At 46.5% G+C, this 11,036-nt stretch overlaps 1 protein-coding gene across 1 annotated transcript in view; it reads right to left on the bottom strand.

Annotated features, from left to right (window-relative positions):
- Positions 1 to 10,433, bottom strand: part of NIPAL3 (NIPA-like domain containing 3) — a 56,591-nt gene extending 46,158 nt beyond the window's left edge. Inside the window, exons 1-3 of the mRNA XM_011945595.1 lie at positions 10,309 to 10,433; positions 9,917 to 10,189; positions 6,629 to 6,977 (exon numbers count right to left, since the gene is read on the bottom strand). Coding sequence (XP_011800985.1) covers positions 6,629 to 6,721 — 93 coding nt within the window. The 5' untranslated portion in view covers positions 6,722 to 6,977; positions 9,917 to 10,189; positions 10,309 to 10,433. The remainder of the gene's footprint in view (positions 1 to 6,628; positions 6,978 to 9,916; positions 10,190 to 10,308) is intronic.
- Between the last annotated feature and the right edge of the window lie 603 nt (positions 10,434 to 11,036).

The following is an 11,036-nucleotide window of genomic DNA, read 5'->3' as shown; positions in this document are numbered from 1 at the left end:
AAAAAAAAAAAAAAAGGAAGACTCTGAGAATGAAAGGGGGCTCTATTAACATACACAGGCATGAGGCACAAACCAGGACCATGGTCACTCTACCCATGCTGCAGTCTCTCAATGGGGAGGGTTACTGGCAAAAGAAGTGAGGTGAGGGCAAAGCTACTCACCCCAGCTACGCTACCCATTCATTGACTGTGTGGCCATGGGCAAGTTAATTAACCTCTCTGTGCCAGTTTCTTTACAGGTAAAACGGGGTTATAACAGTACCTATCTCATGAGAGATTTTGTGAGGATTAGCACAGTTCCTGTCCTATAAGTAAATAATGTTAGCTGCTTTTATGATGATGATTACAATGGTCATTGTTAATTGGTTATGAAAGGGTGGCTAAAGGACCTATATTTTATTGCCAGGAAGACTGACAGAGGTTTCATGGATGAAAAGGTGATACTTGCGCTAGAAGGCTGGGTAGGATTTTCCAAAGGCAGAAGCAGGGAGTGGTGCAGGCAGCTTCAGTTTGCTCATCTGTAAATTCCAGTCATTCTCATAACTACCCTATGGGACGGGTACACAACTTACCCACAGAGGGGTTACATGATTTTCCCCAAGTTATAATGCTAGAAAGTAACAGAGCTGGTGCAGAGAGCTATAATCACTGTGCACTCAGCCTAGGCCACACAGGAGACTCTGTCTCCCAAAAAAAGAAGAAGAAAGGTAATAGAGCCAGGGTTTGAAACCAAGTCTCTGATTCCAAAGGCCATGCTCTTAACACTCTGTTGTATCTCTAATTTTGGGTCGAAGTCTGTCTTGGGGGTAGACACTTGTGAAAATGTATCTTCCCCACCTCCCTCTTCGACTATAACCAGGGACAATCTGTCTTGATGATCTATATCGGGGTGTCCAATCTTTTGGCTTCCCTGGGCCACAATGGAAGAAGAAGAAGTATCTTGGGTAACACATAAAATATGCAAACACTAATGATAGCCGCTGATGAGCTAAAAAAAAAAAAAAATCGCAAAAAGTCTCATAATGTTTTCAGAAAGTTTATGAATTTGTGTTGGGCTGCATGCAAAGCTGTCCTGGGCTGTGGGTTGGAAACTTTATCTACATAGCTCCCGCCCCACCCAGCACAAGCTGGAGAGAGTAGGTGCTCAGATGAAATGTCTACTCGCTCAATAGAAGAATAGAGGCCTGACTTTTCCAGGCTGAGGTAAAGCTTCCACAGTGTCAATAGCCTGCTGGGAGCTGCTTCCTGGGCAGCTCAGCCTTGGGGCTTCCTGTAGCAGAGTGTCCTCCCCAACAACCAAAATTTATACCCTGATGGGCAGGGCAGAGGGCAGGGCTGCAACTCAAGGACAAACAGCTTGCTCCTAACTTCATCCCACCCATCAAGCTGGACTTAAGACTTGTCTCTCAATATTTTCCTCCTCCCAAAGGTAAGAGATGAGTTGTGAGCAGCCTGCCCAGCCCACATGACCACTTTTCTGAGACCTGCCTGTAATGGTAGAGCCTCAGAAACCATGTTTGCCAAGTGGCATCAGCTGAGTGGCACTCCTTGGCCATCACCAACTGGATCAGGTAGATACCTTACCCAAGCTGGCCACTCAGGTCTTCCCTCTTTTGAAGGGGAGGCATGAGTTCCAGCACCTTCCAAGCCCCACTGCCTTTCCTGCCACAGGGTTTCATGAGCTACCCTGTTAGCCTTATAATAATTTCCCTTATTAACCACACCTTCACCTCTACTCTGTGCACCTTCATCTGTTCCTCTTGGAAACCCCGTGGCATTTCTGAGTCACATGCTTCCTACATGCCTAGTACATGGTCAGACACTGCGTTAGGTGCTTTTTCATTGATCCACACAGCCGTTGGGAGGGAAGGATGAAAACCAACATTCTACAGATGAGATAACAGGAGCTCTGCCGTGTTGCACCATACACCCAAGGTCACTTAGCTAAGAAGGAACAGAGTGGGGATTTGGATCCAGGTCCTCTTCTCTTTACCCCACCCAGTACTTCAGTCAGCTCAATCATCGTCACAACCATGCCCGTCCCTCACCTCAATTCATACATCCTTGGTAGAGTCATCATGAATTATTCATCTTTGCTCTGGCAGGAAGATATTCCATATTAGGCAACTGAATTGATTTTGTGATTAAAATGGAAACTTACTAGAAATCTCATCAGGGAAAGTGCTCTGAGTTTTCTTAGATTCTTATATTTGTCCACTTGGCATCCATTCATCACAGGGCCAATTGTATTAACCGATTTTTTATATTCTAAGGAGCATGCCTCTCATATGCTAACTAACCAATCCAGAGCTGCAAATATCTCCTTTATTAAACTCTCACACCCCAGGTCAATATTTCCCCTGCTCTAAATCAACCCAGGGCTATATACCAGACAACCCAGAGTTCTTCACATCAGCCAGTCCTAAACTGTTCGCCCCTCCTGCTGTGCCTTTCCCACAGAAAAACACAATAAAGGCTCTGATCTAAGCTTTCCCTACACGCCCGCTGCTTCTAACCAACTGACCTTGGTGTGTCCCGTGTGGCCCTCTGCAGCACGATGTGCCTCCTTCTTTGAGGAAACGTAAGCAACAAAAATCTTCTTCAATGGCATTAGCCATCCATGGAGTCACTCTGTCATCTCCATAAATTAAGGCTCAGGGAAAACTCAAGATAACAGCTTGTATCATTACATTAGAAATGGTGTAGACTCTGAATATCGAAAGCGGGATGGAATGTTCTGGTTCCTTCACAGAATGAAAGCACTCAGCACCTTCAATATGTAAGGCAGTATTCACTCAAGCTGACCAACAGCTCCTGAATTTCCTCTGAAGTCAAGACTGTGCTATCATCAATGCGTTTTCTGACTTGAAGAGAGGGTGGTTACCCCTGCCGCGAGGGGAGTGATTAGCAGGGGCACAAAGAGACTTTTGGGTACTAGTAATGTTCTGTTTCTTCATTTGGGCGTCAGTAACATGTATGCTCCCTTTTCATTAAAATTTGACATCTAGAGCTTATGATTTGTATATTTTTCTGTATGTATACCATACGTCGATAAAAAGGTTAGTGAGAAAAAGTGTTTTTGGACTTGAAACCCTGCTCCATTTTGCATAATGCTCTGTGAAGCACGTGGACACCTCCAAAGATGCAAGCAGTAACACTGCCTACTTGAGAAGAGTGTTTTGCTCACTTTGAATATCAGTGCTAAGACATGGTGGCCTAAGATCTTGATTTCTCAGGATGATGGAGTTGGTGCGGGAAGGAGCTTAGTAGATCATGTGGTCCAGAAATTCCCACACCTGGCTGATTATCTGATTCACCTGAAGAGGTTTTACAAAATGCGCGTTCTGGGTTTCTAGCCTAGCTATGCAAAACCACAATTTGCAGGGGAGCAGAAATGAGGGGGTAAAAGGGTGAAGGCAGAGAGATGAGTCTGAGGCCTAGAAATTTGCATATTTTTGAGCTCCCCGGGTGTTTCAGGTGGTTAGGCAGGATTGGGGACCATCTATGAACTCTACCTCTTCATTTTATAGAGACAGAAACTGAGGCATAGAGAAGGGATGATACTTGCCCAAGATCACACAGCCAGAGATGACAGAGCTGGGCCAAGAACTCAGGTCTCCCAGTTCTCAGTCTGATACTCTTCCCAACAGAGCCCTAGATGAATACAGTAGCTGCACAGGAAGGGGAAACAACAAGCTTTCATGGAAAGAAGATCAAGGAGTGAGATGCCAACACTGAAACAATCATGCCATCTTGGCTCTGAAACTGGTCTGCTTGGTGAGGCAGAGTCCGCTGAGAATGTCAGAGTCAATCTTCGCTCTAGAAGGAGTCTACTTCCAGACAAATGTTCATAATTTCCATACATATTCCACCTGGCTGGTCAGATGGAATTAAAATGACAAAAGTCCTTTAATGACCTGCAGAGTCCCCTCCTTGGGCATGCTGGGGTGTGGTGGCAGCAGTAGGAGTCAGAATACGGGGAAGTCACAGCAGTGCTGCAGTTACGAGCATGGGTTCTGCAGCCGGTCTGACTCAGGTTTAAATTCTGGTTGCACAACTTACTAGTTGTGCCAGTTGGGGCCATTACTGAACTTCTCTGTGTCTCAGTTTCCTTGTCTCTAAAGTGGGGATAAAGATGGTAACAGCTAGCACTAGCACTTGACAAATGTTGGCCATTATGTGTGGGTCATTGCCTAAGAGCTCCACATGAATAAATTCATTTTATCCTCACCACCACCAGGAGGCAGCTACTATTCTACAGAGGAGGAAACCTGGACCTACTGTGTAGGGCTAGTGTGAAGATTACCCAAGGAAAGGCATGTGACGAACTCAGCACGGTACCTGGGATAGAATAAACGCTCAATAAATATTAGTCATTGTTATTATGGTCATCATTATTATCTAAAATTAACGGTTCTAGCTCTTCCTCTCAACTTGCTATAGGATCTTACGTATGTCACTTCTCACCTCCCAGCCTCACCGTTCCAATCCATCAAATGAGAGGTTTGATGAGATGATCTCTAAAGTCTCCTTTAGCTCTAGGGTATTAGCAGTCACTGATCTTGTTTTCTTTCTTTCTTTCTTTCTTTTTTTTTTTTTTGAGGTGGGGTCTCACGCTGTCACCCAGGCTGAAGTGCAGTGGTGTGATCTTGGCTCACTGCAATCTCTTCCTGCCTGGCTCAAGTGATCCTCCCAACTCAGTCTCCCGAGTAGCTGGGACCACAGGTGTGCACTACCACACCTGGCTAATTTTTTGCATTTTTGGTAGAGACAGGGTTTCATCATGTTTGCCCAGGCTGGTCTTGAACTCCTGATGTCAAGCCATCCACCCATCTCGGCTTCCCAAAGCGTTGAAGTTACAGGCATAAGGCACCACACCCGGCCTCTCTGATCTTTAAAAAAAAAATTTTCAATAAATCCAAGTCATCGGATGCTGCATTGACAGGTGTTTAGAAACACTTAAATCTGACATTAAAACCCCCTTTTTAAAAAAGGTTCATTCCCTTCTGTCTATTCATTGTACCTATATGACTATATCTAAGGAAAGGATGAGAGATCTGCACAGAGGTTTACACTCCAGGATGTTCACGGTTTACAGCCACTCCGGATTAGAGACAGCCTGAATATCCAGCAATGAGGATCTGTCAAGCAAATTTTGACACAGCAGCTCAACAGATTATTGGGCAATCATTCAAAAAGTATACTTTCAGTCACTACTCGATGACATGGGGAAATATTCCACAAGTAAGGTCAAGTTAAACAACCAAGATACAAAACTTTATGTGCAATGTGACCCCAAATTTATACTACTAGAAAAAAACAAGGATCTATACTGAAATATGAATGAAGGCCGGGCGCGGTGGCTCAAGCCTGTAATCCCAGCACTTTGGGAGGCCGAGACGGGCGGATCACGAGGTCAGGAGATCGAGACCATCCTGGCTAACATGGTGAAACCCCGTCTCTACTAAAAAATACAAAAACCTAGCTGGGCGAGGTGGCAGGCGCCTGTAGTCCCAGCTACTCGGGAGGCTGAGGCAGGAGAATGGCGTAAACCCAGGAGGCGGAGCTTGCAGTGAGCTGAGATCCGGCCACTGCACTCCAGTCCAGGCGACAGAGCGAGACTCCGCCTCAAAAAAAAAAAAAAAAAAAATATGAATGAAAATTATCTCCAAATAATGGAGGTGATATACATACATACATATATGTATGTGTGTGTGTGTATATATATACATACACATATATATATAATTTTCTTTTTTTTTTTTGGCAACAGGGTCTTGCTCTGTCACCCAGGCTAGAGTGCAGTGGTGCAATCATAGCTCACAGCACCCTCAAACTACTCTTAGGCTCAAACTATCCTCTCGTCTCAGCCTCTTGAGTAGTTAGGACTTCAGGTGCATGACACCACACCTGGCTAATTTTCAATTTTTCTGTACAGATGGGGTCTCACTATGTTGCCCAGGCTGGTTTCAAACTTCTGGTCTCAAAAGATCCTCCCACCTTGGCCGCCCAACGTGCTGGAATTACAGGCATGAGCCACCATAACTGGTCCAGAGTAGGTGATTTTTTTTAAAATAAAATCTACTAAGTGGGAATGCATTCCTTCTATTCCATACCTTTTATGGTGTATCTCTGCCTCCCTATTTTTACGTATTTTAATGAGCATCTCTTTTTTTTTTTTTCCTTTTTGAGATGGAGTCTCGCCCTATTGCCAGGCTGGATTACAATGGCACCATCTCAGCTCACTGCAACCTCCGCCTCCAGGGTTCAAGCAATTCTCCTGCCTCAGCCTCCAGAGCAGCTGGGACTACAGGCAGGTGCCACCACACCCAGTTAATCTTCGTGTTTTTAGTAGAGATGGGGTTTCACCATGCTGGCCAGAATGGTCTGGATCTCTTGATCTCGTGACCCACCCACCTCCCAAAGTGCTAGGATTATAGGCGTGAGCCGCCGCTCCCGGCCCCTCTCTTTTCTTTTGATTACACATTCCCTTGTCTGTGTGAAGGGCCTGCCTCTTTCTGCCAGTGACAGGCATACAGACCCCATGTATATCTGTTAGCCAATGCACAGCACTGTGTAACTTTCTTGTTAGGAAAATACAAATTCCCAAACCCCAAAAAAGCCCTTGCCTTGTAGGAGAAGGAAGTCTCGCTCAGGGCGCTGGCGCTACTTGTGGGAGGCAGCTGCTGCAGCTGCAGGGCTGCGCTGTGGGCTCCGTCCATGGTGGTCTAATGGTGCATCCCGCGGGGCCTGGCTCAGGAGGTGGAGCTGCTGCTAGGCGGGGTCCAGGCCAGATGCCATCTCTCCTCGTGGTGTTCACCTCCCTCCAGCAGCCATCACTTCCTCATGCCAAAAGAATGCTTCAAGGCTCTTTTGGCTGATTTACAGGCTTCTCCTCAGCTTCACTCAGAGAAGGGCCAATCTCCGTGGCTCTCCCAGCAGACAGAGAAGGGCGTGTTTTCCAGTTCTTGCGGTGCTCTAGGGTGGTGGAGATGAACATTAAAAATGCATGGACAAGGAAACACTGAGCCCAGCTTTGTTACCTGAGAATACCATTCAGATAAAACATAACCGGCCATGACAAGTGAGTCCATTAAAAAAATTCTTCAAAATTCAATTCTAGCCGTTAAAAGCAAGTTCTATCATGCCTTTGTCCTCCCCTTAATACAAACCTGACTCATCTATCTCAAAAGCTTTCTCTCTGGCTCTTAAATGTCCCCTTTCCTCCTCCACTCTGCTTCCTTCCTCCTATCGCACCCAACTTAAATCCTCCCTTTTTCCATCGCTCTTGAGCACAAGAAGTAGACTAACTTCTCCAGGTCTCAAAAAAAAAAAAAATTCTACTACCACAAAAAGGGAACATTTAAGTTTCAACTTGGGAAGAAAAGAATCAGAAGAAAAGCTACCTCCATGGAAGACAGAAGAACTGGCCTGCTACCGAGGGTCAGCCTGACACAGGTGAGGAAACACTGGTCTTGGAGGTGGAAAACCTGTGTGACCAGGTAACTTTGCCTCTCAGATATTCAGTTGCCTCCTCTGTAAAGTGGGGGTAATAACATGGCCTCAAATAAACCCAGCAATGATGATAATCCCTGCTAATTTCATTGGACTTATATTTTCAGTGCTTCCCAAACTGTTCCCTTTTTTGGAGACAGAATCTCACTCTGTCATCCAGGCTGGAATGCAGTGGCACAAACATAGCTTCCACTTGCTGGGCTCAAGCGATCCTCCCTCAGCCTCCCAAGTAGCTGGGACCTCAGACGCGTGCCACAAGGCCTGGCTAATTTTTTTTTGTAGAGACAGGGTTTCGCTTGAACTCTTGGGCTCAAGCAATCCACTTGCCTCAGCCTCCCAAAGTGCTGGGATTACAGGTGTGTGCCACTTCTCAAACTTTTCTACCAGAGAAGAGAAAGTATACTCCTAGTGTCCTAGGAGGCATGGCCAAAATCCTACTTAAAAGTATTAGGGGTTTCTTTGAGGACTTTTTATACATTTTTAAAAAATGTATTCTACTGCATAGTCTATATTTATTTTAATAGAAAAATGTGTTAAATTGCTTTTGATGTGCCATGTGCTACCTGTTTTACTTTTGCCAGGTCATTTAACTTTTCAGCCAGTTTCTCCAGCTGTGAAATATAGATAATAATGTTCCCACCCCACATGGCAGTCTTGAGAATTTGATGAAATCATACATGTAAAATGCAGGCATAGCAAATGGTCCATGAATGTGAGCTGCTGTTAGGATTAATTTTATTCTCCCATGTTTAATTATTTATTTTGCCCACTCTTTTCTCTCTCATGCATTCATCCAACAAATATTTACTGAGGGCTCACCGTAAGCTAAACAATTTCTGCCACTCCCTGAGGCTTCAGAGAGCTGCCTCCTGTGTATCCTGTAGCTGCCAGTTCCTTCTGCTATCCGGCCCTAGGTCCAGGAATTCTGGTTCATGGTGTGAATAGCACATACATATGTGATGAGGCGAACACCATGCCCAGCACTAGGAAACAACAGCTGCAGGTTTCGCACAGGGACAGCTACAGAAACCATTTGGCTTGGTTTCACTGTCAAAGGGCCTCAGGATGAAATTATTGCTACTACCTGCAGACAAGGTTATGTATCCAGTATACAGACATGAGATGTAAGCATTCACCGTGTAACTTTATCAGGTAATTCACACCCCATAGCTAGACCTCCCAGCCTGTAAAACCCTATGAATATGTGTTTGCAATCCTGTGGAAAGCATAACTATTCACTATACTTTCACGTACATGTGAAAAGCATTATTGCGTTAAATGTCTGTAACAATGTTTTAGCATTTGTAATAATCATAAGAGCCTTAAGAGTGGCTCAGGGCTCTTTCTACCTCTGAGAGGCCCCGAGAAGCATTCGACCATGAAGCAGTCATGAAATTGAGGAGCACACACTCCAGTGAGGTGTCTGCGGAATACCCTGTTCAGTTGCTCCCAGCTGAGATCTAGCCCAGAGCCTGACAGTGACTTGTATACATACCAACCGACTCACTAAATGCAGGCCAGTTAAGCACCGCGTGCGCTGTGGCCCCTTCACAGTCAAGAATGCCTTTCTAAGGCCTAATCAACCGCAACTCCAGAGCTCCAACAAGCAGATATACTCAGCCTCCCCTACAGGAGGTCAGAGAAAGCCAACAGCCCTTAGCGACACGTCAGTCAAGGGAGTGGTGGGAACCCAGGCCTCTTAACATCCTTTAGACTAGTTAGTTTGCCCAAGTGCTTTTCTGGTTTTGCTTTTGTTTGTGGTGGTTGGCATTGCTGTGGAAAATTTTTTTTAGAAAAAAATAATTTTTTCTTCTAAAAAGCAGCTTCCCTCTCTGCCTCAGGAACTCCCAGGCCTCTGAGGCATCGCCTGCAAAGATAGAAGGCTCTCCCTCAGTTGGGTGGGAGTCCGGACTGAAAGCCTGGAGGAACCCTTTGCAAGCTGTACTCCCTTATAAGACACATACTCTTTGCCTGGTGACTCTCTTTTCCTCATTTTGAAGCATTTCTCCAGGACCTACATATGACCCAGAGGCAAGCAGTCACCTCTGCATTGTCAGCCACCCCACAATTAGAGCACGTGGTCACTGACCCAAGAAAGGAATGACAATTCACTAGGTGCTCTGCTTCCATTCCCACCCCGTTTATCTCGATGACAGATTTCACCAATCCCACCGAGCACGTTTTACAGACGAGAGATCTGTGGCTCATGGCCGCTTAGGATAGCGTCTGTATTCGAATTTGCCTCTTTCCGAACAAATCAATAAAACACACTCTTTCCCACCACCTGACGATCTGGCTTCTGGAGGTGAGCGCCAGTTCCCTGCCAAGCTTCCCGTTCCTGGACTTTGGCTCACGAGAAGGTTACATTCTTCTGTCCCCTCCCATTGAGCTGGAAACTCTACAACTCGAGGAGACAGCACCTCTGTTCCAGAAGCGGGCTTAGACCAAGAACGCCTCCCCTCATCCCACCTGCTAACTCCACCATCTGCTGCCGCCAGGAAGTCCGAGCCGTTCGGCAAGAAGAGGAGAAATTCTGGCAAAGTTACTCCATGTTACTTCCTGGTTTGGTAGAGCCTGGCATCACCTTTAGTAAGGTAGCCCATGCCCCTGTTCTTCTTAGCCTCGATACAAAACTGCAAAGAACATTCTGAGGCAACGGACCCAGGTTGGCGAGGCTGGTGACAGCAACAAGGAAGGGTATGTATACCAGGGGACATTAGGTGACTTCGCTCTTTCCAGAAAAAACGAAGGTTAAATTCAATTCCCCTTCCTCCCAGTGTTAATCACTACTCACCGGCGGCGTCTCCTCTAAGGCCCACCTATCAAAACCTTCTGAGAAATGACTTGGACTCTTCGTGCAACCCGGAGGCACAGCCTCCTTCATCCCTTCCCAATTCAGAGCTGCCAAGATGCTGCAGTGTTTTGCTTTCAGAGGTCGCGATTTGATTTGCCAGGCTGCCTGCCAGTCAGAAGTTGGCAGACATTTCGCGCAGGCGAGTGGCTGCGAGGACGGGGAGTGGGCGGGACAGCCCCCGGCAATTGGCTGCGCCGCAAAGCTTGCTTGAAGGATAGGGGAGCGACCTGGGGCTAGAGTTTGGCGCTCACCTGGAGCGGGGACCCCCTAGCGGCCACAGGAAGAATGTTGCGGCGACTCCCCTGCCCCCTCTCTCGCTGTCCTAGAGAGCTCAGGTGATTGCTCGCCTCCACCTGCCCGGCAGACGGGCCTGGTTTTAGCAGCCTACCAGGTGTCCTCGCTTCTTACCCCCATAGCCACCTTCCGGGCTTTGCTCCTGCTGTTCCCCTACCCGACGCTCTCATCAACTATTCAAATCTAAAACGTCCTTGAAGACCCAGCGCTCCCCAAAGCCCTCGCGAGACTTGGGGCCAAACATATCTCTACTTTCCTGCCCTCCTGGAACACCTGTTGTATACCAAGTCTCCCAGCAATGCTGAAGGTCCTGAACCGAGCCTAGCGCTTGGTAAATGTACATAATTATCACAGCTATGATAATTAACATGCGC

Source organism: Colobus angolensis, unplaced genomic scaffold (assembly GCF_000951035.1).
Source record: "Colobus angolensis palliatus isolate OR3802 unplaced genomic scaffold, Cang.pa_1.0 Scaffold240, whole genome shotgun sequence".
NCBI classification, from domain to species: Eukaryota; Metazoa; Chordata; class Mammalia; order Primates; family Cercopithecidae; genus Colobus; species Colobus angolensis.
The sequence above is the reverse complement of the archived record's forward strand: the minus strand, read 5'-3'. Positions and strand labels throughout refer to the sequence as shown.